The following is a 26,538-nucleotide window of genomic DNA, read 5'->3' on the forward strand; positions in this document are numbered from 1 at the left end:
GGAATAATTGGAGAACAAGAATGGCAGAGCTGAAATTAGTGTTTGACATATTTTTAAAAAGCTTTGCGTCACCCAAATTAAAAACTGAAGATACCAAAAAGTTGCAAATCGAAGCACAATTCAATAATAAGAATATATCAATAACAGCGAGTCGCATCAATGTCAATGATTTCAATCCCAACGCCAGTACAGACTTTAAGGAGAAAGATAGGAAACTCCGCGAGAATCTGGAAAACTGTGGCATGACCTTCACAGTGAAGTTTAATGGTCGCCTTTTTGGTAACGGACGCGTTAATTTCCCAGATAAATTCATTAATAGCATAAAAGACGGCATGTCAGATCTGATACACGAAGACAAATGCAGCATTGAGGACAAGGACAAGAAGGAAGTTGGTAAACTGGAGTTTAAGTGCCGTTTAATCGTTAAATGCGATGGGTAAGAAAATAAATTTTAATTAAAATAAACCAAATCATAATATTTATATTATTTACTGATCGTTTTAAGCCCCGAAGACAGCGTGTGCCGTCGGAATATGGATGCAAGCATTAATCCCGAGGACATAATGTTTGTCATGGGCGAGTTACAGAAATGTGCTGATCCCTGTGACGCTTGTCGCGATGTCCTGGAGCCAGAGGAAGGCGATGAACGACTTCATTTGGATCTACAACGATATCGCAGTGTTGGAATGACAGCTCCGACTCCCGCGGAGACCCTTCAACATAATCCAGCTTGTAATGCCATCACCTCTGAGCTACAGGTGAGTAAAATCCTTAGCTGTGCATAGATTGCTGAACTACTTTTCTTTACATCGCCACAGAAAATGGCAAAGGAATGCGAGGAGACTATAGACTCGATACTCAGAGGCACTGATCCAACGATGTCACCAATACAGCCAGAGATAGAACAGATCAATGGAGACTCTAAGCAGAAGCCAACCGATATTGATAAGGATGAGGATAACTCAGATGAAATTCCCGGCGTTAAGCCCATAAGATCCTGTCCCATCTGCTTGAATAACATGTCTTGGCTGCCCAAATTCGCCTGCTGTCCCAAATGTGGTGCAAAGCCCATGCCAATTGTCGAGGAACGACTTAAGGATAAGGTGCCAACGGCAGATGAAATTCTAGTGGAATACCTGGGTAAACCACAGCCGACCTTGGAGGAATATTGCCTAGATGCGGAGGAGGTAGAAAAAGAAAAAGAAATAAAAACGGAAAAAGCTCTTCAATGTCGTTGCACCTGTAGGAGGGGTAAATTGTGTGCCCATTGTCGTGTACGTATTGTGTGCAAGGATATCTTTAAAACTGAAAGTGAGTCAAGACGTGGCTCTAAGCGTGAGTCTAGGACTGAGCCCGGTCAAGAGTCTGCGCCTGAGAGTGAGTCTGTCCCACAGTCCCTTGCCACCGAAGACTATACAGAGGAGCTTCCAGATGAGCGTCATACACACTTGGCGCGTGTATTCTCCGAGCTTTGCTTTCTGTACCACATCAAAGTTTCCAATTCCTCCAGCGACATTCAAAAGATATGTGGTCCCAAAAGTAATCGAAAAAGAAATGGTCTCAACGAGAAAAGCGATCAGGTTCCAAAAAAAAAAGTAACGAATGATCAGGAAAAAAAATCCAACTCGGGAGAAACAAATGTTCAGAAGAAAGTATCAAATGCAGGAGATGCTAAGGATGAGAAAAGAAAATCTACAAATGATAAAAAAAGAAAGTCCAACTTAAGAAACTCTAAAGCATCCCCCCGAAATAAAAAGGACAACTCTGGTGAGGAAGAAAAGCCTCCAATTCCCGCTAGACTTGGCTGGGATTGGAGAACAGATCCGGCTAGCAAAAAGGGCTGGCGACCCGGCGCCGTACGCAAGCCCATTAAAAAGTTAATGGACTTCTTTTTACGGGATTTCCCAGAGGAGACTGCAACGAATATAATTAAGAAAACGGAAGCTGAACAAAAGGAAAAGGAACGTAGCAAGCACTCGATGCTAAATGTGTGTAAAAAGAATGGCGAGATTTGCATAACATTCCGATCTGCTGACCCCGCCAATGAGAAGAATCTCATTGTCTACAAGGTACTGAAAAGTGATCAGGCTGCGAGGCTCAGTGAAATGAAGAAAAAGCTGAAAGAGAACGGCTTCCGTAAATGCACCTGTCACAAGTCCGTAATGTTGTGCGTCTGTCGCACAACGACCGAAAAGAAGGAACTTGAGGCGGCTCTGGAAGAGGAGTGTACGGCACGTGGTATACCTGCCTGTCCAGATGAACTGATTCTCACCGACACCAGCGAAAGTGACTTGGAGTATGACTTTGATGTGTCTCCACTTCTGGGGGCACCAAAGCTGCTCCCACAAATGGGACCATGCTCCAAATGGATGAATAAAGACACACAGACAGCGAAGGAGGATCAAAAGCTTAAGCCCAAATATCCGATTGCGCAGAATCCGTATTACAAACCCTTCAATTGTGCGGTACGTTCAATGAAAGCAGCAGCAGTTTCCTACGTTGAGGATAATGATGAGGGAGATAATAATCAAGAAAATGATGGTAATCACAATGGTAATAGCGGTGGAGGTGGAGGTGGTAAGAGAGGTAATCCGGGCCGTGGTAATCCCAGTAATTCGGGCAATAGAAATGGCAATGGTAATAATAATGGAAACAACCATGCAAGAAGCAATAAAAATAGTAATGGAAATAACAATGCACGAGGCAATAATAATAATAATGGAAACAGCAATGTAAGAAATAATGTTAATAATCATGGAAACAACAATCCCAGAGTTAATAATAGTAATAATGGAAACAGCAATATAAGAAATAATGCTAATAATAATGGAAACAACAATCCAAGAAGTAATGTGAATAATAATGCAAACAGCAATGCAAGAAGTAATGTTAATAACAGTGGAAGAAACAACAATCCAAGGGGCAATGTTAACTCTGGAAACAATCCAAGAGGCCATGTTAATAGCTCTGGAAACAGCAATGTAAGAAGTAATGTTAAAAATAATGTAAACAATAATGCAAGAGGCAATGGAAACAGCAATAGAGTAGTTGCTGGCAATAATAATAATGCAAATAACGAGAATGTTTCAATTGCAGTTGCCTTGCCAAAACGTTTACAGAAAGATAAACAAGCAGCTGCCAAAGCTGTCGAAGAAATCAAAAAGAAGCAGCAGGAAGAAAAGAGCAAGGCTTTAAAGAGAAAATTCATGGAAATGGCAAAAGCTCCGCCCATCGATAGGAAAAAGGCGCTACGCGCTCTTCTCAATACGTTGCCTCCTCCAGTTGAGTCTATACCACGAAAAGCCCGAGCCAGTGCTGCATGTGATGATTGTTGTTATGATCCGGTTCCCGATCTATGCTACAATTCTTGCTATACTGAATGCTGTCCGCGTTATTTCTATTGCTGTTGATCGAAATACCCTGTGAAATGTGCATTGGACAACACTTATTAGTAGTGGTTTTTGAACCGACAAAATGTGCGACTCGCTTCAACTTTAGGCAACGATCTTGGCTGATCTGATGTTACTGTGTGTGTCCCCCTAAAAAAACACATTGACTCCTCCGCATGTGGAGAATCTTAACTTGTTAATTTCCAACCCAATTATACATTGCAAGACAATGTGTATGTTTATGTTTAAAAGAAAAGTCGAAATAAATGGAAAATATAAATAAAAGTCTCAAAAAAAATAAATATATTTTTCTAGGGAAAACAAATGCAGAATGAACTTATATACAAAATCTCTCTGCACAACTTGAATTGCTTGAAATCGAAATTTAATTAAACTTATAATCATTTTAATGAAGAAATTAATGACTATACTACCACCCAACAAGAAAGTATGAAAAAAGTATTTAACATTATATTTATACATATTTTTCTCATCATATTTGCTTTTCTTTTTATTAACACAGTATTTCAATTCTCTTTCTTCATTCGAGATCTCAGAATGTTTTAATGTTCCAGTGAAGTTGACTAGCAAAATTTTTCAAAATTGTATTTATCAATTTAAAATTTCTGTGTGCTTCATTTTGTTAACGCACCTTTTTTAAAAACCAATACCAAATTCACTAATAATAAATCACAAATAGTTCAAATCAAATAAAAGATCTATAAAGATGGACAAGAAAAAGCTTTCAATAAATAAAAAGAGTATATTGCGACCAGCGGAAGAAGTGAAATTTAATTACCTTTTTGAAATAATCGTAACCAATTTCGAAACACCCAATTACAATACTCAGGATAAAAATAAAATAAATATCAGTGTACAGTTTAATCGGAAGATCATCGAAATTTCAGGAAATCGCATTAATGTTAGCGAATTTACCCACGGTATGGGTACGGAATTTAAAGTGAATCCAGATAAACTTCGTCAGAATCTTGAGGAATGCGGAATGCCTATTTCAGTTAAATACAATGGTCGATTAATCGGCAATGGGCAACTGTTATTTCCCGAGAGCTTTACAGAGAATATAACGGAAGATATGCCAGAATTAATACACGAAGATAGTTGCAAGTTCGAGAAGAATGGTGAAGTTATAGGTACAATTGATTTTCTGTTTCGTTTAATTATAAAATGTGAAGATAAGCCAAAGTAAGTAGAGATTCTAGGCAGAGTTAATTACCAGGGAGAGTTACTTATCTAAATGTTCCTTGCAGGACGGGTCAGACCGATTGTCGGCTTAATATCGGCAGTTGCATTACTCCTCAGGATATATTGTTTCTCATAAGTGAGTCTCAGCGATGTCCACAGCCCTGTGATCCTTGCATAGATTCCTGGGAGCCAGAGGGAGGAGATGAGCGTCTTAATTTGGATCTGCAACGTTATCCCAGTTTCAATACCAAGACACTGAGTCCTGCGGCAAACCTAAAACATCATCCGGCCTGTGATGCCATCACCCACGAACTAAAGGTAAGTAAAGACCTCAAAGGAGTACTTGAAACTTCTTATATTCCTGTACACAGCAAATGGCCAAGGAATGTGAGGAGACTATGGATGTCATACTCAGGAGCACGGGTCGTCAAAAACCACCCTGTCGAGCTGCGGATGCGCTGAGAGGTCCTTGTGATAGACCCTGCCAATCTCAGGAGGATAAGCCTCAGCTCGGCGTAGCCAGGGCTCCAAGCTTGCCAGCAAACCTCGGACAGGACAAAAAGATGAAGGTGTCGGCTAGTGATAAAAGTAAACCGGATATAAAGCCGACCAGGTTCTGTCCCCTTTGTCTGGCCAACATGTCCTGGCTGCCCAAATTCGCAGCCTGTCCCAAATGCGGCTTAAAGCCATTGCCAGTCGCCGAGGAAATCAAACAACAAAACCGGGTAAAGGCGGAACAAATAATATTAGAATATCTGGGAAAACCTAAGCCGACAGTTGAGGATTATTGTGAATTCCCCTGTGATAAGGTAGTTGAGAAAAAAGAGAGCGAAGATAAAGGACAAGTTTCCGAATGCCGATGCAGCTGCAAGTATGGAAAGATTTGTGCATCCTGTCGAGTAAGAAAGCAATGTGCCGAGTACATTGATAAGGAGCAGATGAGGAGGCCTGAAGCCCACCATGAAGTATCCGAGTCCTCTGAGGATTATTGTATAGTTGATGAAAAGCCTCAGGAGTCGCGTCCATTTCTGTCACGCGTTTTCTCCGAGTTACGCGATATGTATGACATTAAGGACACTGTGCGACCCGGGGAATTTGAGAAGAATTGCGAGCCTCTCAAGAAGAAGCTGCCCAAAATTAAAGAGCAGAAGAAAGACGCGACGGTTGAAAAGGTTAATACAGCAGAGAAAAGAATTAGGATTGAAGACAAGTCTAAAAAGTCGAAAAGATTAATCAGTCCCTTGCATATAAAGTGTACAAGGAAGCAACGAGGAGTATCCCGGCGACATGGTTGGGCCTGGAGCTCTACAAGGGAAGCACGGGTATATGGCTGGAGACCCGGTGCCATTCTGAAGCCCATGAAAAAGGTGATGCAACACTTTCTAGAGTACTCGCCAGAGACAACTCCCTTGGGTATATGTAACAAATTGCTGGAGAAAGAGGAGGAGAAAGAAAGACAGCTGCCCATTCTCAATATGTGTAAAAAGAATGGCGAAATCTTTATAACATTGCGAGCTGTCAACACGGATAATGTGAGAATGAAGCCCATTGTCTTTAAAATTGTGAAAAGTGATCTCGCTGTGATCATGAGCCAGATCAAGAGCAAGTTGAAGGAGAAGGGCTTTCGGAAGTGTATCTGTCATCAGACCCTCATGATGTGCATCTGTCGAGATCCTGAAGAGAAGAAGCAACTTGAAAATGCCCTGCAGAAGGAGTGTAAACGTCATGGCATGGAGAGTTGTGTGGATCAATTGATCCTCACAGATACGAGTGAGAGCGACATGGAATATGACTTTGATGTCACCCCAGAGGCGGGTGTAGCAAAGCCTCAAGTACCACTTCAAAGACCCCAAATGAATCACTTTACACAGACACAGCTGGGAAGAAAGCATCTGAGTGTGGAGCCCAGGTATCCAGTGAAACAGGATTACTTTTATCGCAGCTATGATTGTGCTGCTGGAGATCGTTACACGGGTACGGCATTCGGAAGACCCGCTGAGGTAGTGCTCGAGGACGGTCTCTTTGGCTATAGGCATGGTGGACCACACGGTGAATTTACATATCCTGGCGGCAGACTCAAATCGAAGGTTATTTGGGGCACTCAACCCGGAGGACCAATGCACGGTGGAGGACGCTTCGGTCAGGAAAGCACGCCTGGTGGCAAATCCTTCCCAGGTGCCAACAAGAAACGTAAAAATGTTGAATCTAAGCCCATTCCCGTAAGAATGCCCAAGAGATTCTATATAGCTGCGGAGAAAGCTGCCCAGGCTGCCAAGGCAGCTGCAGAACATGCCAAAAAGAAGAAACCCACCGACATGATGCAGTATATGATGAAAAAGGGCGCCGTTTCAGTTCCATGGAACCCCAAAGCAAATGCGTACTAAGAGATACGTAGATACAGATACAGTGTATAGGTATACGTTACACACTTGCTGTAACTATGTGTATTCGTAGTAGTTTTTTATATTTTATACCAATCATCAGAGTACCATTTGCACTTTTATACTTTAGATAATTTTCAGTCAATTAATTTGTAATCTAAATGAATAAAAAGTGTATTCATATCATAAATGTTTTTAATCGTTGATTCTGAAATAATCTTAAAATAATAATAATTCAGTTTTGTCATCTGCATTCAGCTAAATTGTGTTGATAATAATAATGGTGAACAGATTTGCTTTGACCTGGAATCTTGCGCTGAAAAGTTATCATATCTTATGAAGCATAGATTATAGAATATATGTAGATTATAATATATTTGTTGTAAAACATTTTAAAATTGTGCATTTAAATTATAACGATACGGACTTGTTGTATCGGTTATAATAATAAATATTACTACCTACAACTTTGTCTTTTATGTATAATTTAATATTTAATTCATCAGAGTACCATTTGTATTTATATACTTTCGATCATTTTCAGTTTACAGATTTCAGTCAATTTTTCGTATTTCAGATGAATAAAATCGTTTTCATTTATTTAATAATAGTCTTTTTTAGCGGAAATTTCAAATTCTCGTAATTATTTCTTTCATTTTTGTTTTTGTCTGTTTTGAAATTAATCAAGTGAAATGAGTTGCAACTTTGTGTTTGACATTGTTGTCACTCGGTATGTAATACCCAACATAAAGTTAAGGGATCCGAAAAAACTAACGATTGAGGCGATTCTGAATGATAAATCAGTATTAATTACATCGAGTCGTCACAATGTCACGGAATTCAAACATGATTCTCGCCTGGAGTTCAGCGAAAAGCCAAAGAAACTTCGCGAAAAACTTGCGAAAGTTGGCATGACAGTTGTAGTGCAATATGGCCCAAAATCGGTTTTGGGACAAGGTATTTTGCAATTTCCCCAAACAATGATCGATCGCATTGAAGAGGGCATGACAGATCTGCTGCACTCGGATTCCTGCACAATCCAGAAAGATGACAAAAATATTGGCACTATTGAGTTTCTCTGTCGTCTGGTTGTCAAATGCGATGATCCCTCAGTGTAAGTAGATTACATATATTAAAGACTCAATTAAGAACATCATCTTAAATCAGTCAAGAGAATAAGATATGTCAGTTGAATGTGGACAAAAGCATTAATCCCCAAGACATCATGTTTATTATGGGCGAAACACAACCGTGTCCCAATCCCTGTGAACTTTGTCCCGATGTCTTGGATCCAGAAGATGGCGACGAGCGTCTACAATTGGATTTGCAGCGCTATCAGAGCATGAATACCAACTGGAGTCCAGAAGGAACTCTGATGCCCAATTCTACCGCCAATTCCGCTTGCTTGGAACTAAAGGTGCATACAACTAGACCCTGTACTTCTCAAATACCAAGGGTCTATTAGGTTTGTCAAGTGCAGAACCTGTAAAATATATGTGTTCTTGTTAAGCATTTATGGGCCAGAAATCTATAGATGACAATACTTTTAAAGTATTACCTATTATTTATTTAATTTCCTTCCGTCTGTCCGTCCGTCTGTATCTAGATTTATAAAACTCCAAAGAGCTAGAGCTACAACACTTTTCGAACATACTTTTTAATTGTTACTATCCAGTGCTTAAAAACTTGCAGTCGAAGCCGCAAAATTCGACTTATTTAGACATATTTATTATTTTATACTAATTTGCCGCCCCAGTAAGTATATATGTACATCTTAGAGCTAGAGCTACCAAATATGGTAAAAATGCTTTTATATCAGTATTATTTGCTAACATTTATTAAATTTTAACATACTCCCTTTAGCACCTAAAAATTAAAATAGCTAATATCAAGAATTTTATGAGGTGCCCTGAAAATTCCATTACATTTAGATCAACCATGTTAATACATACAGGGTCACTCACAGTCGGGTTCGCTCGACTGCATGCCTTCTACCAATCCAATCTTATCTTCTTTTTCCTGTCCAGAAAATGGCAAGAGACTGTAGCCAGATTGTGGATTCGATCACCCAAAGTGCTGGGCAGTCGCAACCCTTAAGGTCCTATGACGATCCACCCGAAAATCCTTATATCCGTGCCAGTGCAAGTCCTACAGGCCGTGCAGCTGAAGATACACTTAGTACACCAAATTATACCTGCTTTACGTTCGTGCCGCCACAACCGAAGGAGGACAATCTTGTCTGTCATCCACCTATGATTCCAGTTCCGATAAGTGACATAAACAAACCGGATATTAAGCCGTCTAGGTTCTGTCCCGTTTGCTTGACCAACATGTCCTGGCTGCCTAAATTTGCCGCCTGTCCCAAGTGCGGAATTAAACCGACGCCGATGCTCGAGGAACGTCACAAGGAAAAGAAACTGACAGCGGAGCAAATACTCGTAGACTATCTGGGTAAGCCGCCGGGTGATATTGAAGAATTCTGTCAGTCACCCTGTGACAAGAAAAAGGAAGAAGAGGAGAAGAAAGAAAGGCAAACCGAATGCCGTTGCACTTGCAATTTGGGGAAACTTTGTGCTCATTGTCGCATCCGAAAACTTTGTGCGGACATTTTCCAGGCCGACGAAAATACTTTTTGTCCCACTGTGAAGCAGAAATCTAACGAGGACTTTTGCACAATAGTAGAAAGCAATCAAGAGTGTCGTCCATATTTGTCACGCGTCTTCTCCGAGCTACGCGACATGTACAATATCAAAGAAAACAAACTTGTAGCCGCTCACGATAGAATATGCGGAAAATCAACATCACAAACATCAAAAACTAATCAAAAGGAAGATACAAAAAAGGGGGCACAATCCAAAGTTGAGCAGCAATCAAAGACAAAGCCACCAGCACCCATAGTGGAGAAGAAACCAAGACTTGGCCACAAACATTGTGTGAATGAGAGAAATGCCGTCTCTCGACATCACGGCTGGGACTGGAAATCCAGCGAAGAATTCAGAAAATATGGCTGGCGACCTGGCTACATATTAAAGCCCATCAAGAAACTGATGAGGTTCTTTCTCCAATATCTGCCCGAAGATAATGCTTTCAATGTGTGCCGCAGAGCGGCACAAGAAGAACAGCAAAAAAGAGACAATCTCCAACCGATTCTCAATGTATGCAAGAAGAATGGAGTAATCTTTGTGACTCTGCGATCGGTCAAGGCTCCCAATATGGAAATGCAACCAATTACATTCAAGATTGTGAAAAGCGCTCAAGCGGTGGCTCTCAGGTAGGAATGTTGATATTTTTATATTTTCTTAAATCTATAATATTTCAGAATAAGAAATTTTATGATATTTATTTTTACACATTTTAAGGTTGACTTTAAATTCTTCAGGTTTTCACCTCAAATTATTCGAGTTTCCACAAGATTTAACTGTTTTATTGCAATGTAGTAGTATGAAGTAAAAAATAAGTCGGGAAGGGAAGGAAGTCGAGAATCCGACCATAGAATGAATACCTCTTACTTATTTCAATGTATATAAAAGTACTTCATCGAAACTACAATCTAATAAAAAACTACTGCATACTTTTGGGAGCTTGTATTGAATTAACTATTAATAACTTTGATTAGCTATTACCGTCTTTCTACTTGTCCGATCTTGCTGCGATTAAGTGGGATAATAGATAATATTAATAGATAACGTAAATTGCCATTTAAGTCGACTTATCTTAAGAACTGTGTGTGTGGTGGATTTTTCGCGATTTTAAATTTTTTTTTAATTGTTTCTTTATTATTTCGATAAGCTTTTACAAATATTTTAACTATCTTATTTGGACTACCATAATATTCTGAACAACCCTACTCTCAGGGAGATCAAGAGAAGGCTCAAGGAGAAGGGCTTTTCCAAGTGCACCTGCCACAGGTCGCTGATGATGTGCATCTGCCGCAACTACATGGAGAAGAGGCAACTGGGACAGGCCCTGCAGAAGGAGTGTCATCGTCGGGGAATGGAGAACTGTGTGAATCAATTGGTGCTCACAGACACGAGTGACAGTGAGATGGAGTTTGACTTTGACGTGACGCCGCCAGCTGGTACAGTGAACCCTCCGAAGCTGATAAAGCGACGACAGATGAGTCACGGCACGCAGACTTCGAGGATGGATAAAAAAGTGCCGACAAGATTTCCAAGAGCACGAACTAGTCCCTATTGGCGTACTTACGATTGTGCCGCTGGAGATCGTTACAGGAGCACGGCATTCGGTGCTCCGGGAGAGGCTGTCTTCGAGGATGGCGTCTTCGGCTTTCGAGGCGGCGGTGCTCATGGAGAAGCCGCCTTAGTGGGCGGCAGACCGAAGAGTCAACATATCTGGAGTGCAGCTCCTGGAGTGCCTGTTATTAACGGCGGACGTGATGGAAGTGGAGGACCAGGAGGAAGTGGAGGACGTGCACCAGGTGGACCGGGTGGTCCTCTCGCCAAGTTCTTTTCGGGTGCTAAAGACAGCAATAGCAAAAAAACAGCAGCTCGTCCGATTCCCGTTAAAATGCCAGAACGCTTTCACAAAGCTTACAAAGAAGCTAAAAAAGCTAAGGCGGAAGCTTTGCATCAGGAGGAACTGAAGCGAAAGCAAGGCATTGATATGATGAAGTACCTAAAGCAACAAGCTAAGGAAAAGGGTGGATTGTGGACAACGGGGGGACCAGTCATTGGACCAGATGGACTCACCGATGATCAACGTCGGCGTCGAGCTCTTCGTGAAGTTTCAGCACCTTCAATTGACGACGTGCCACGAAGGGGCAAGGGCTACGATCCTTGTGCTGCACAATGCTACAATCCATGTGCAGAATGGTACAACCCTTTTGGTTACACCTGCTAATTTCTGGAGTCATTATTTATATGAGAAGTTGGAAAGTAAATGTGGGAAGCACTTCTAAATCCAGGATATGAATTCATTAGTGAAAAGGAAGCAGGGAATTCATCAGTGAAAAGCACCGACAGAAATCGAATTCGAAACTAAACAGAAAAACTCAAATCTTTTAACGGAAAACTAAGCAATTGACTTCTCCGCAATACTTATGGAATGTTTTGTCTATCTATTCAAAAATCTAGACTTCGACTATAGCATTAATTTAAAATTCATAATTGCAATCGCGGAAGTTGTCAATTATCAATAGTAAATTATCACTGTCAGTCGAGAACTCAAAAGTATCTTTTTAAAAATTGTTCGTACAATAAAATCTGAAATGAATTTATAAATGAATTATTCAATTTGAATCTATTTTTCAGATTTCGAATGTTTTCTCGATAGTGATAGTTTCTTGTCTCCACTTCTTTGGGGATTTATCTAAATAAATATATTGATCATAAATAATCATCCCACTTTCTTAAAATTCTCGAACATCTGAGTTATGCAAAGGCAAATTAAACTCAAGCATTTGACATTTAAAATTAGTTTTTAGTGCCACGCCCACACAAACATACGCCCTTAAGTTTCAAGTTAGCTACGTTGGTATGGTGACGGCATGGGATTAAATTTTAAGTATAGCAGCTTGTGTGCAAAATTATAACAGCTTTTCATCATATTGCGAGGGTGAATTGATAAATTTGTTTATAAGTAAATAATATTGAGCAAAGCTGTGATATTTAACAATAAATATTAAAATATTCAAATCGCTGCAATAATATTAAGATAAAAATGCTACAAATTATTAATTTTAATAATAATGATTATGAACTTTAAGATGTCTAATACAACAAATTAGTTATAAGGCTTAATTAAGCAAATTATAGTTTTTGTCAAGTAGTAGAAACTTGTTGGGCTCCCCTCGCACTTGTAGATAGGCATAGTTATTGAAATTGTTGTACAATGTGCAGTTAATTAAATTGTGGGCACGCACAGACTGAAACCGATACAGTTGAGGGTTGTCGAAGATGTTCGAGGGGTGGCGAGGGGAGATCCAAGCGCTTATGGCACTTCATAACAATAGATAGCTCCTATTAATAAATCAAAGATAGCTATGTGGCCTGCTTAAGCAGCTTATAAAGTACTTCAACCTTGATTCACAGTCAGTCTCTCAATACATTATCATATTGATAGAGGTACGAGCACATCCAATTTGTTGCTACTATAACTACGATAACTATTTGTGCTAATTATCTCTCCAGATCGAGAGGTCCGTGAAGTTTCTTCAAGCTAAACTCCAAGGTGATTCAAAATTGGACTCACCTGGACCCTTTTAATGAGCTGCAATTTAATATGAAAACAAAAAGAAAAAGGAAACAACGGTATAAAAGGTATCAAAGTTAAACAAACGCAAAATTTTAATTAAACAAATTACGCAAATTACGCAGAAAGCAAAAAGGCAAAATTACCACGAAAAAATGTGAACAATATTTATTTCTGTACGTAGCGCAGAACTGGCAGAGTTCTGCAAATTATTCATGTAAAATTCATGTTAAATTAAATATTAAAAGATTTTCATACAGAAAAATCCTTACAGAGATTGCTATACATAAAGATGGGAATAAAATTTAAATAGAAAATAAAAATAGTAAATTTCTCGATAATATCAAATGGTTTGCAGTGTTTTTCTATTAAGTGTGTCAAGTATTTATCAGGCAGTTGAACTAAAGTGCTTGCTAAGAACAATAACATTTGACATAAAAATAATAATACGGCGCTATATAACAAAAATGTGGAAATGAGTTCTGAACAGCACTGATTGCAGCCAGAAATGGCTATTTAGCATTAAATATAGCTTAAACAATGTTTTACATGTTTTGCTTTAAAAAATCAAATTAAGTATGAATTGAAAATAACTTAGCACACGACACAAGCCTTTAATATGATATTAGGGAACCGACTTGTAAATGTGCATACATGTTAATTCCTCCAAGTGTTATTAAAGTATGAGCCGTAACTCTTTTGCATTATAAATGTGACATAGGTACCTCAATCCCAATCTAAATTCCAATCAAGCAAGAGGTCTTCATTTTAAGGGTCAGAAGGTGCGAAAATTTCATTGAATATTTCATGTTAAAGGCTTTTAAATTTACGTTTTAAAACAAGTGTGCAAACGACGCGTCGCTGGTCAAAACACTTTTTGGTGGGCCATAAATCAACATCAGTGGCCAAAAATTTTGATATGCCTTAGACAAATAAAATATGCTCTATAGACATTATGATAGATTGAGTATCTTAACTAATAATATTATTATTAATTCATTTTAAACTCACATACTTACAAAGCCTTTAACAAAAAAGTGAAAAATTTTTCATCAGAATTAGTTTGAATTTGAAAAAATTTGGGACTTCACAGTTCTGTAAAAAATATAATAAATAGAAAATTGTGAAACATGTCATTAATTATTTAATTGTCATTTTAACATTTGTTATTTTGTATTCGAAGTTTTTTTAATAAAAAATTTTATTGTTTAAAAAAGTCATGAAAAATTCCAATTGCAGTAAACTTTTGTATTAAATAAGTACAAGTAATACAACTAAAATATCTTGTTATTGTCAACCTTAAAAATCACATAATCTCTGCAGTTGTATGTCGAATGGATCAAGAAAATATATACTTTGCATTATTCCCCTTTGAAGTGCAATCCGAGTCGAGTTGAGTCGAGTCGAGTACTGCAAAATAAAGTGAGGCAGCACGTAATGCCACTCTCGGTGGCATTTAATGCCAGTCATGTCAGTGTCCATTCGGTCTGGCAGTTAACATCCGTTTCCGTCGGCACAAACAAAGCTTTTATCAGATTTTCATGTAAAATGCGGTAGACAACAACGCGAAGTGGCAGCGACAACAACAACAACAACAATGATTACGACAGAGCGTCAAGGCGCGTTAAGAGAGTGAATGTTGTGTAAGTGAAGTGAAAGTAAAGTAAAGTAAAGTCGTTTTGGCCAAGACACTTTATCATCATTTGTCAATTAGTTGCCAAAAACTCCGAGGGGAAAAACAACAAGTGTGTGGGTGTATGTGTGTGTGTATGTTGTGTATGTATGTTTGGGGTGTAGCCTAGAGGCAGGTCCATTAGAGCCAGAGTTATTGTTTCATAATTCATAATAATTATGACCGTAGATTTGTAAATGCCTGAAACCTTAGCGTGGTCCAATCATTTTCAAGTTTCACCCAAGTTGCCACCAGAAATACCACCCTCCTCCCGCCCCGCCCCGCCCTCATTCTCCTTCTACACTTTTGCTCATCTTTTGCCCCTCCATTTTTGGATTGTCTAACTCATTTGCAAAAACTTTTGTTCAGCGCTTCTGGCAGTTTTTGCAATTTGAACGCAGCTGCGCGTGTCGTAGTTGCCATTTGGCAGTCTGTCAGTCTGCCAGTCCGACAGTCTTCCACTTGCCAGTTACCAGATTTCAGCATTCAGTTTTAGCTTTGTCAGCTCTCCTTTTCGTTGCCTTAATGCAATACGATAACTGCAACAAGGATAAAAAGGAACAAAAAAAAAATTGAGCAACAGCATCTCGCGAAACTGGCCAACACCTGCTAGTGCCAAATGCCCACCCTCAAAATGCGCATATTGCAGAATTTTTTTGTTATATCAGCTACCACACTGAAAAAAAGGTTCTTAGAATGAGACCAAGATCTTATTAATAAGATTAAAAATTCCCAAGCTTTCAAGACCACACATTATCAAGAATAAATAAAAATAAAACATGGCAAATAGTATATTTAAAACTCTTTGTCCTGACTGACTAACTGGTCATAGTGCTGCCCAAACTGTAACACGTAGGAGGCTAAATTTTCACACCAAATAGCTTAGAAAAGTTCATCGTGACATACACGTAAGACGGCGTTTTATGAAATTTCAAGTGTCAAAAATGGATGAGGGACTTGTCAAAATGTTATATTTTTCTTATTTATCAAATTTTTATTTTTGATATGAAAATAAGTCTTTCTCGCTTGGTATGTATTAAAATATTAATTTTTATAATGTATTTCATTGTCTTAAAAGTCTTATTTTGAGAAAAAAATGTGTAAAATGAATGTTCTTGATCTCAGAAGCTGGTCTAATTTTTCAGTGCAACAAATGCCAAATGGCAAATGGCATTTAAGCGAAAAATTCGTTTCGTTTTGCGGTTGGAAATTAGCCTGGTCTTAATTGAAAATTCGATTGGAGATTTTAACAGGCTGGTCATGCAGCAAATGAAATGCCAAAAAGCCGCGTCGCATGTGGCATGCAATGTTTTGGCCCAATTAATGCAAAAATTGCGCGTGGCGACAACGCTGCGTATGAGCAACAAACAGCCATCAGAATGTAACCAAAGAATTCCCTCTGCATTTGTAGTTGTGTGTGTATTGTATAGATGTATAGGTGAGTGTGTGTGTGTGTGTGTGTGCACAACTATTATGCGGCTACAAAAAGAAAATAACCAACATTTTGTTACCCAAAGCTTTACGATTGCGTTAAAAGCGAAGAGCGAAAACAGAAAATGAAAACAGTTGAAACAAGTTAACACTATAATGCTGAAGGGGTCAGCTTTGAGTTACCCATTAACAAATGCAAGCAAATAAAATATAACAAATTATTCTTTAAATTCTAGGAGGGAAACTGTCAACTGGTTTTAATATTTTACATTGACAGATCAGGTCAGCATTATCTATTTCCATATACATATGTTTGCAGGGTATAGCTACCAAATAAAAAAATTACTGGTATTGATTTGAATACTTTACAACGACCCATCAACTGTTTAGTCAGCATCAATTGTCATATATTTTGCAGGGTATAGGCAAAGTTGCAAGCTGCAAAAATGGGAAAAATAATGGATTTAGGCATTAAAGTGCACAGTTTTGGCCATTTGTACGTTAGTTTTTCAAAGGACTTTGTTAGCCAAGTTAGTTAGGTTTCGGTTTCTGGTCGCACCTTAATTGAATGACGCCAGGTAAGGAACTAGCTACATACTAGTTAGCTAATTTGATAGTTACTTCTGGTCTGCAAAACAGTTGCAGAGTATCAAATTAAATGAACATGGATGCAACACGACGAGGTCCTCGAAAAGATGCTCGACATTTTAAGGAGCAGAGGAATGAAAATGGGAATGAGAATGAAAATGGGAATGGGAATGCAAATGGTGATGGTGATGGTCGAAATGCTGCTGTCAGTGTTGCCATTTAAGGCACATTTATTGCTACAGTTGGCCATTTTTTAATTAAAAATTGTTTAAATTATATAAGCTAGAAATCTAACAATATAACAAATATATCTCTAGCAAATTGTTTAGCTACTGCCATCATTTTTAAATGCCAGATGTAGAAGTTTTTGAATATTTTAAACATTATTTTGAAATACGAAAATTATAAAGATTTGATCGAGAATTTCATCGATATCGCCGAAGTATCATTGTTTCTAAAATGAAATACGTGTATTTACTTACGTATTATATCTGAAGTCCAAAAATTTTAAAGATTTTCAATTTTCTTTTTCTAGCTATTTCTAGCAATGTTTTTTTATGCCCACAATATTGTGGCAACACTGTCTGCTCTCTATGAGCTACGCATGGACGTAAAAAGTGCTGCGAATAAAACTTTTTAATTATGCGTTGTGAATGCAAAGGCATTCCCACTGCGAGTGCGAGTGTTCTGAAGTCGTCCTCGCTCCACTCTCTTCTCTCGCTCACTGGCTCGAGGTCCTGCCGAGGTCCTTTTGACAATCCGCGCCCGGCAAGTATGCAATAAAATATGCATGCAAACGAACGCACGAATTGCTCTATAAGAACATTTCTTTCTCTTTTATTATATGTATTTACATAAAATAGAATCAACCCACCAAATTCCAATTCCTTTTTCACATTTGCCCAATTCGCAACAGTTTTTTATTTGCGCATATGATGAACAACGGATTATTGATGGAAATACGATTATGTATTCCAAGTTCCACAGACGAAATAAATTCATAGAAATAAATAAACTATACATTGAATATCATTTAATATGTATATAAAATTCTTATTTTAGAGACTTTAAAGAAATTTACTAATTTTATAATTTAAAAACTTGTAGAAAAATGTTAATGTTTTTTAAAGTTGAATGTGGAAGAGTCTTTATCCATATGTTAAATAATAAAGAAAGAGCACAAATAAAATTGTAAGCAAAATTTCATACTATCAGTAAAGGATGTATTAGTTTCTCAGTTCTTTTTTTATCTATCTAAATATAATATGTCTAATTCTATTTCTTCGTTTACAATAGTCAAAATCCGTATGCATTATTTTATCAGCAGTTCTTATTACACAACCTAAGAGGTATCTCATAGTCAGAACTCTCAATTACATCAAACCAACATTTTTGTTCTGTCAACGAACACTAAAAAACAATTGGAGATTACAATAGTTTTTCCTACCAAAAACAGAGAGCTTAAAGGCAAATAACAAATGTTATTGTAAACAACAAATCTTTATGAAATTCCAATTTAAATATTATTTTATATGATTTGCTAAACGATTATTAAAGCGATTTTAGTTTAAACGTAATTGCTTTAAGGTCAGACTCGATATTTTAAGGAAGGCTAAAGAGCCACAAGACGATTTCAATTAATTTCAAAACGTTTTTTCTGTTCTTTTGGGTTTGTTTTTTGTTGATTTTGCTGCCGTTTTTTTGCGTTGACCACAAATACAGCAAATGGGAAATATAAAAGTGTCCGCAAAAAAAGGACACAAGTGGGTCAGAGACGAATAGAGAGAGAGAAAGAGAGAGAGAAAGAGAGAGAGAGAGAGAGATATTTACATGGTTGAGCAGCAAATGAAATTCAATTAAACAAAGTTTATTTTTTGCATATCTGAAAGCGAGAAGAAAGACCACAAATTGTGGGGTGACCTTTTTGAAAACTTCCTTCGACTTCCTTTCGACTTATTGTATTGTTGGAAACACACTCAAGTTATTACTTAAATCTTAGACTAACTGGAAATATAATAAACTGCTGCTAAAACTTGCTTACACTTTTGTTAAGAGTCATTGACTGATTTTGAACGCATGTTGTGTCAATGGCCAATAACTTTAAGGACGCTTTGTGGCTAGCACGGTCGCATATCTCATTCTCTCATTCTCTGTCTGTCTTTCGATGTCTTTCGGTATCTCGGCATTCTGACAAATGTTTTTGCTTGCTTGAAAAATATTTGCACTACAGCAACAGCAGCAGAAACAACAGCAAATGTCTCGAAGGATATTTTGAAATGCATATGCCAAAATGCAGCACATTGTCAACTATCTATAAACGTTTGCATACTTTAAGGCAATGGACTGAATAAGAATTAAGTTTGCGATTTGCACACAAATTGGCCATGGTCCAATATATTTCTTGACTCAGCAATCCAATCAGAATATATACCGTTTACTTAAAGTTTATTTAATATTCTTTAAAAATTTTCAAATAAATAAATTTAATTAAAATTTATAATTTGAATAAAAAAGTAGGTCTGACATAGACAGACATACAGATGGATTAATTCATATAGTTTTTAGATATTAGAGCGCAAATTAAAACGACTGCTTAATTGATATTTTGAAATGCTCTAAGAAATGTTTTATAATTCCTACAAAATAAACAAAAAACATTTTTTGTTTTGAAATAATTTATTTTCTACTCATATATAATAAAATAAATTTACAATTATTTGATCATATAAATTTAATTATATTTTCAACTATACTTTGCTTTTTTCTGATATAATTTCTAATTCATCGAAATACTTTTTGGCTATTAAAACTAACTTTGGTCATAATGTGTAAGACAATAACAATTACAAATTCTGTAATTTTGGTTAGGTTATCTCTAAAGTTCATGCTGCTCCACAAGGAAGTCAAAAAAATCTAAAAAAAAAACATCGATACAGATACAAAATTTTATATCACCGTTTCGCCATAGATTTTTATAAGTGATATCTTAAACGACGCGTAATTAATGCAACTATGTTAATAAAATCGAACTGAAAATTTAACTAATTATTTTTTAGTTTTCCTTGAACTTTAAAGTAAAAAAAGATAAGCAAAAAATCATCATTTTCTTAATTCAAAAATTGATAGCTCTTAAACAAACGGCTTAAATTTAAGACTTTATATAAATGAAATAAAGATATATTCATTAGCTTTTTGAAAAAGTAAAGCTTTTGATCGCTTTTGTCATTCTTCGAGTTATGGTGACAAATGTGGGCCCACCTCCAAAAAAAGTAAGAAAAAAAGCCAGATTTTTAAAAAATTCTAAAAAAAAATCTGCCATAGGAAAAAAAATGTTTTCCGTCGATTCTGGCCCCAAGTCTATCCAAAAAAGTGGGTTTCGTTCATTTAATTTTTGGTCGATAATCTTTCATAAACTTAAGCTTAATTCTTTAGTAATTGCTCGTCAAGAAAGCTGATGCCCGCTCGTTAAACAAGTCTTAATTACCTTAAACTACTCATAACTTTGCTGAAAGTCTAAGTGGAAATAAAATACTCAAAAGGAAAACAATAAAAATTTAAATGTGTATATAACTAAAGCAAAAAAGTTTAATGACTGCGGCGAATAACAATAGTTAAAGCCTAATGAGAATGAAAAACTGGCAGTTATTGAACTTTCTGGCTCACGTCATTTTGTTAGTTTTAATGACTTCAGTCTTAAGAGGAACAGCAGCTGAAACCAAAACTGGAACAGGAACAGGAGTTGGAGCAAAAACAGGACTACAATAAATGGCAAAAATCAACAAAGCGGGAAGACAATGAGGCCGAGGCGCCAACAATAACAACTACAAGAATAACAGTAAAAATAAAGTATACCATGATAAGTTATTACACAATAAAAAAGACGAATATAATATACACTTTAAGCTCATATTTAAAATTTCTTTCTGAAAAGTAAATCTAGGAATGAATTAAGAAGATATAGAAACTTCTCTAGTTATATTGATCTATTTTTTGTTGTTAAGGTTATTAATCCGAACCGATCATTGTCAATAAATAAAAGTTATAAAAAAATATTTTGTGTAATACTTGCGACTCTCATTTAAAAGAGTGTTAAAGAACAGATCACATAAATGGTAATCTATTCAAATCGACTCAGTACACAAGTTAATTAAGAAAAATATTTATTTAAATTACAGATTTTTAGGATTATCTTAAGTAGGTTAATTCTTGTCTGTCCTTAAAATTTTTTTAGAATGATCGTAAGCTTTTTAGTTCTTCGCAGCCCTTAAAATTATGCTACACAAATTGGCAGATTGTTCTTAAGTTGTTTAGGTCTTTTCTGCCCTAAGCAGTATGCTGCATACATTTTTAGGATGATCTTAGGTTCTTTGTTGCACTAAAAAGTATGCTACAAAAAGTGTTCTGCAATTACAACTTTTGCAATTGAGCTCGTCAGCTTAATTATTTTGTGGAAGTCGAAGATCAGAACACTTGCGCCCTCTAATCTGTAAATTTGCACAGTCAACTGTCATCTTTTTGCTTGGGGAATTTGTTTCCTCCTCAACCCCATCTTCATTATCTTCATATCATCATCAGCATCTAAAAGGCTGCATCACAATTTTATTAAGTTGAAATCCGCAAAATGAGTTTTTCTACTGGATTTGCATAGATTTAAGTGCAATGAATTTTTGTTTTTGGTCAGCCATAATGATGTGGCTATTGTCGTTGTTTCAAGTTGTTGTTGCTGTTGTTGTTGTTCTTGTCGTTGTTCGTGTTGTCTTGGAACTTAGTTTTTAGTGCTTGTTAAGCCGCTTTGTAGTCTATTTCTGTAGCAGATATATACACTTGAGTTTTAAGTCTTGAAATACCCTGTACTTAGTGAACAAGAAGAAAACAACCAATAAAATTTTTGGAAAACAAGATAACAAAGACAAAAAAAGGAACCTTAGCTAGGAAATTAGAGTTAACAAAAATTATTCAAAATTAAGAAAAATAAAAAATATTTGCATGAAATTATGAAATTATGACTACAATAACAATATTGCACATTTTGTTTTTTCTAATATTTGTCTTCCCAATACTTCTTTTCTAATTTTTATTTCCAACTAATTTTTAACTCCAAATTAAATGTTTCCTAACTATTTTCATTTCTAAATATTTGTCTTCTAAGTAATATTTTTCGACATTTGTATAGGGAATCGAGTTCAGGGCATCGTCCTGTCGTCTACTCTCAAGTATAAACCTAAGCTTGTACTTAATATTTGTATTTGTTTTGGCTTTGGTCAAGATTTGCGACAATTTTGGGGCCAAGAGCATTTTCAATTTTGTTCCTCACCTTCAATTTGGTCGATAAAATGTCGACGATTTGTTGTGGCTGCCATTTCTCTAACCTTCTTCTTATTCTTGGTCCTATTCTTATTTTTTTCTATTCCATGTTTTCTTTCTCCATGCTCAAGTTAACTTTTCTGTCTTTGGTTTTAGTTGAATTTGGGCACAAAACTTTGTGCCACAGAAAAACTCATTTAAAGTTTTAAAGTGTAGTTTTTGTTGAACTGACTGACTGACTGACTGACTGACTGGATTTTTGGGTAGCTGTTGCTGCCTGTTTCATTGGCTTTTGTTGTGTCAGCCGTGGGGATTAGGCCAACACGTGACACACTTTTTATTTTGTTAGTCACCCCGCAGCCTGTAGCTGCCTTGGGCGTATACTCTCTGCAGGCACTGTAGCTGACTGCAGTGATTTCAGCATAAGTTAGAGAATGTAAAAATAAATACTTTCCTTTTTTTGAAATGAAAAAAAAATCATTTAGTAATGGTCACTTTAATATTTTGTTAAAAAAAAAACAATTCTTCATAATAAATTTTTAGAGTTGAAAAAATATTTGATAAAGTTCAAATTACAATTAGAGTTTTTCTGTTAATATAAAGCAATCATAATTTTTTAAGAAAAAATTTAACTCACGGAATATAAATAATTTTAGGAGTTTCTATTTCTGGATTTTCATAATCAATATTTATTTATCTACAGAGTATTCAACTGTCTAACAACTGTCAAATAATAAAATAATAAGTAAAACTTGTTGATGGCTGGCTGGCAGCGTCTATTTGGGCTATTTGGGCTCAAAGCCAAGTTAAAAACGCAACACGTGCCATGCCACGAAATTCGAAATACGGAACTAGTTTTGGGTCTGGGACTAACAATGATCCTAACAAAGTTTGTTTGGGTCTCGCGTTGCATGACAGTCCAAATGGCATTTTGATTGATGTGTGCCACAAAATTGTCGCTTTCAAACAAAAAATAGAAAACAAAAGGACAATTTAATTTTTTTTATTATTGCTAAATTTTTAAAATGGAATGTCTTTAATGCAAGCTTCAAAGATAAAACAGCTTCCTGAATACTTGGAAAAATCTACGAAAATAGCCGAAACCTTTTTATTGTAGCAACTTAAAGTCGAAGTTTTCATTATCTATTGAGTGTTTTTTATGAAAAATACGTCAATTTGCTGTTAACCAGGCAATCAGAAAGTGCCAAATGCAGTCTTTGCCTGCTCCAGCCAATTTTTAAGTCCTTTGGCCACTCAAATCGACAAAGGCGCTGAAAATACTGAACATTTTTTTCACTAAGCCAATCCAAAAAAAAAAAAGCTTTGAAAATGAACTTTTGCTGAATATACGCAATGCGCAGAATCGCAATAAGTGAGTATAAAACGAGAAACAATAGAAAGGGTTCAATAAGAACCGAGAGAAAATATTTAAAAAACTGCTTATAACATGAGAACATGCACACCTGTTGTTGTTATTCCTGCTTCTTATCAGTTGGCGCTTAGAAAACTCCCGCCAAAAAATAACAATAATATTGACATAGAAAATACATTTAAATATGTTGTGGTTACGTTTACATTGTAAATTCACCTTTTGTTATTTATTTATATTTAGATCTCTCTGTTATGAAATAATATAGCTTATAATAATTTAATTGTTAATTTTAAATTCTTATTTAATAGTTTTTTCTCTGTCGACGTCAAAAAATAGATAAATATTTTAAAGCCGATTCCAATATATTTAGTTAAAATTTTCAAAGTCAGAGACAACTAAGTAGTAGACGATAAAGTTATTAAACTTATCAATATAGTCGGACACAAAGTTTCGTTTCATTTCTGTGTATCACGTTAATTTGAATTCAACTCGAAAAATGGAAATTCTAGAAGCCAATCCGCAATATCTCTATGGAAATGGAGCAGTTCCTGTTTCAGTTCCAGCTGCAGCTGCAGCTCCATCGAATTATGGATCCTACGAGCACATGGATTTAGAGGGTCAGTCGAAAAGTTTGACGTTTGACAATCAGAGCATACGCCGTGGATTCATCCGAAAAGTGTATCTGATACTCATGGCCCAATTGCTGGTTACCTTTGCTGTTGTAGCCATGTTTGCTTTCTGCCCAGAGGCGAAGATCTTTGCCAGTCGGAATCCTTGGCTGTTTTGGCTGGCTGTGGCCATAATGCTGTTGACCATGTTGAGCATGTTGTGCTGTGAAAATGTGAGACGAGAGACGCCAACCAATTTCATATTCCTGGGTCTCTTTACAGTCGCGGAATCCTTTTTGCTGGGCATCTCTGCCAGTCGCTATCATGGCCAAGAGGTGCTTCTGGCCATTGGCATTACGGCTGCCATTTGTTTGGCCCTGACGCTGTTTGCTCTGCAGACCAAGTATGATTTTACCACAATGGGCGGCATTCTCATTGCCTGTTTGATGGCACTCTTCATCTTTGGTCTTATGGCCATCTTTGTTGGTGGCAATATGTTGGCTTTAATCTATGCCTCTCTGGGCGCAGTGCTTTTCTCTATCTACCTGATTTACGATACTCAATTGATGATGGGCGGCAATCACAAATATGCCATAAGTCCGGAGGAATATATTTTCGCCACTCTCAATCTCTATTTGGACATTATTAATATCTTTATGGATTTGCTGACTATTTTCGGACTCACTGGGGAGTAAACTTTACTTTTAAGCTTAATCACTTTACACTCGTAAATTTAATTTCTTTGGCAAATAGGCTTATTGTGTTATTGACGCGTTTAATTAGTCGCATTTAGTGATTTACTGATTTACACATAAATGCATAAATCACACAATTCACAATCAAATATGTCAATTATGTTATTAGTTTGCCGGCAATAAAAATGTCAAAGTAATTACAATATTAGCCTAAAGCAACAATATTAATGCTTCTTTGACCTAAAATTTGCCTGGATCCAACCAATCAAGTGGTCTTAGCGACAGCTGCTACTCGGGATTCGAGTCCGGATACGTCTCCAGCTCCAACTTCGTTTTATCCTCGTCACGATTCGAGTTCTCCACGAGGAATTCATTTAATTAACAATTGACAGTCGCTTGACAGTTGACACAACAAACAACACAGAGAACTGACCAAGTGACCGATAGAACGCCGTACCAGTCACCACTGTTGCTTAATTTCTTAATTGTCTCATAAAAGATAGCTAAAAACAGCAAAAACAAAGTTCTGAAAAAATTAAATTTTTTTATAGCTATAAATAAAAGAAAAAAAGAAATACAGGAAGACAAAACAGATTTAAAATATCGTTTTACCAAATCTTTTATAGAAAAAAATGAGTTCAGTCAATCAATCAGTCAATCGGAATTAGTAATCTATTAATTTTTTAAAAAAGGCAGGCAACTTCTTTAAATGTTGAGGCCTTTGCAAATACAAAAGTCCAAAATCTAGCTATTTTATTGCTAAAAACTAAACACTGCCACCCACACCACACCACACCTCACACTGCATTAAAAGTTGTCTTAGCCTGGTCATCAATAAAACTCAGCACGCTCATCTTATCTGCTCACGGTCCATGACGTACGACAACTTTTTGGGTGTCTGCGAACTTTTTATTTGGTGGTTCACTCAACACTGACCTCTGACCCAAACACATTATCTCTCAGAGCATCGCTTTTTTCGTTTTTCTGCGTGTCTTTATAAGTAAAATACGTGTAGTTTTTCTAGCGTTTAAATGCCGCCTGAACTTTCCGACTCCTGTCAACATCCGCACCCACCAATCTCCTCCTCCTCTTCCTCTCCACACACTCCCACACACTGTTGATTCTGCCATCGAATTGTATGCCAGCAATTTGTTATACTTAAATGTGGGTATTTAAAAATGTTGCTATGTCAGTGGTTTGACAAACATTAAATTTTCTAACTTTGTCAATAGTAACCCGATTTTCAATCGGAATAACATTTTGACCATTATTATAAAATTCATTCCAATAATGTTTTCCCTCTATATCTTGGTTTTGACATCAATGACATAGGTTCCCCTTTGGAATTTTAAAAATTGTAAATATCAAGCTTTCACTAATATCACAATTAAAACAACAATCTAAAGTTGATTCTGAGATATTTCATTTTCCTGTAAAAAAACATGGAAAATTTGACAAAAATTTTGGCTCGTAAAGTTGCTAGGTCCAACTTTTAACTTCCATAACTTTATCAAAACTAAACCGATTTTCAAACGGAATGGCATTTTGATCATGATTTAGCCTCTATGTTCATTCTGCATTCAAATTTAATTAATTTCGGGTAAAAAATTATTTTTGGTCTTTTCTGTTGGTTCTGATATCAATGCTAAGGGTCCCCCCTTTGAAATTTTGAAATTTTAAAATTT

General features: G+C 36.6%; 3 protein-coding genes across 3 annotated transcripts; all 3 read left to right on the top strand.

Annotated features, from left to right (window-relative positions):
- The first annotated feature begins 5 nt into the window (after positions 1-5).
- On the top strand, positions 6-3,540 carry LOC117791339 (uncharacterized protein DDB_G0284459-like). Its single transcript, XM_034631062.1, has 3 exons — positions 6-436; positions 506-758; positions 819-3,540. Exons 1-3 carry the CDS (start codon positions 21-23, stop codon positions 3,408-3,410), a joined length of 3,261 nt encoding a protein of 1,086 aa, XP_034486953.1. The 5' UTR covers positions 6-20; the 3' UTR covers positions 3,411-3,540.
- A 535-nt stretch (positions 3,541-4,075) lies between these two features.
- Positions 4,076-12,205, top strand: LOC117789556. Its single transcript, XM_034628587.1, has 7 exons — positions 4,076-4,592; positions 4,658-4,910; positions 4,964-6,969; positions 7,662-8,087; positions 8,141-8,390; positions 9,001-10,244; positions 10,828-12,205. The coding sequence occupies exons 1-7, from the start codon at positions 4,117-4,119 to the stop codon at positions 11,831-11,833; spliced, it is 5,661 nt and encodes a 1,886-aa protein (XP_034484478.1). The 5' UTR covers positions 4,076-4,116; the 3' UTR covers positions 11,834-12,205.
- An 11,848-nt stretch (positions 12,206-24,053) lies between these two features.
- LOC117791037 (protein lifeguard 1-like) lies at positions 24,054-25,055 on the top strand. Its single transcript, XM_034630665.1, has one exon. The coding sequence runs from the start codon at positions 24,155-24,157 to the stop codon at positions 24,851-24,853; it is 699 nt and encodes a 232-aa protein (XP_034486556.1). The 5' UTR covers positions 24,054-24,154; the 3' UTR covers positions 24,854-25,055.
- The last annotated feature ends 1,483 nt before the right edge of the window (positions 25,056-26,538 follow it).

The sequence above is a fragment of the Drosophila innubila genome, assembly GCF_004354385.1.
Source record: "Drosophila innubila isolate TH190305 chromosome 3R unlocalized genomic scaffold, UK_Dinn_1.0 2_E_3R, whole genome shotgun sequence".
Taxonomy (NCBI): domain Eukaryota; kingdom Metazoa; phylum Arthropoda; class Insecta; order Diptera; family Drosophilidae; genus Drosophila; species Drosophila innubila.

Bases quoted from the DNA above. Each gene is read 5' to 3' on its own strand.
- LOC117789556 (XM_034628587.1), top strand. From the start codon at position 4,117: ATGGACAAGAAAAAGCTTTCAATAAATAAAAAGAGTATATTGCGACCA. The intron at 8,391-9,000 runs GTGCATACAACT...TTTCCTGTCCAG, and splicing joins CCGCTTGCTTGGAACTAAAG to AAAATGGCAAGAGACTGTAG. The intron at 10,245-10,827 runs GTAGGAATGTTG...CCCTACTCTCAG, and splicing joins GCTCAAGCGGTGGCTCTCAG to GGAGATCAAGAGAAGGCTCA.
- LOC117791339 (XM_034631062.1), top strand. From the start codon at position 21: ATGGCAGAGCTGAAATTAGTGTTTGACATATTTTTAAAAAGCTTTGCG. The intron at 437-505 runs GTAAGAAAATAA...GATCGTTTTAAG, and splicing joins TTAATCGTTAAATGCGATGG to CCCCGAAGACAGCGTGTGCC. The intron at 759-818 runs GTGAGTAAAATC...ACATCGCCACAG, and splicing joins CCATCACCTCTGAGCTACAG to AAAATGGCAAAGGAATGCGA.
- LOC117791037 (XM_034630665.1), top strand. From the start codon at position 24,155: ATGGATTTAGAGGGTCAGTCGAAAAGTTTGACGTTTGACAATCAGAGC.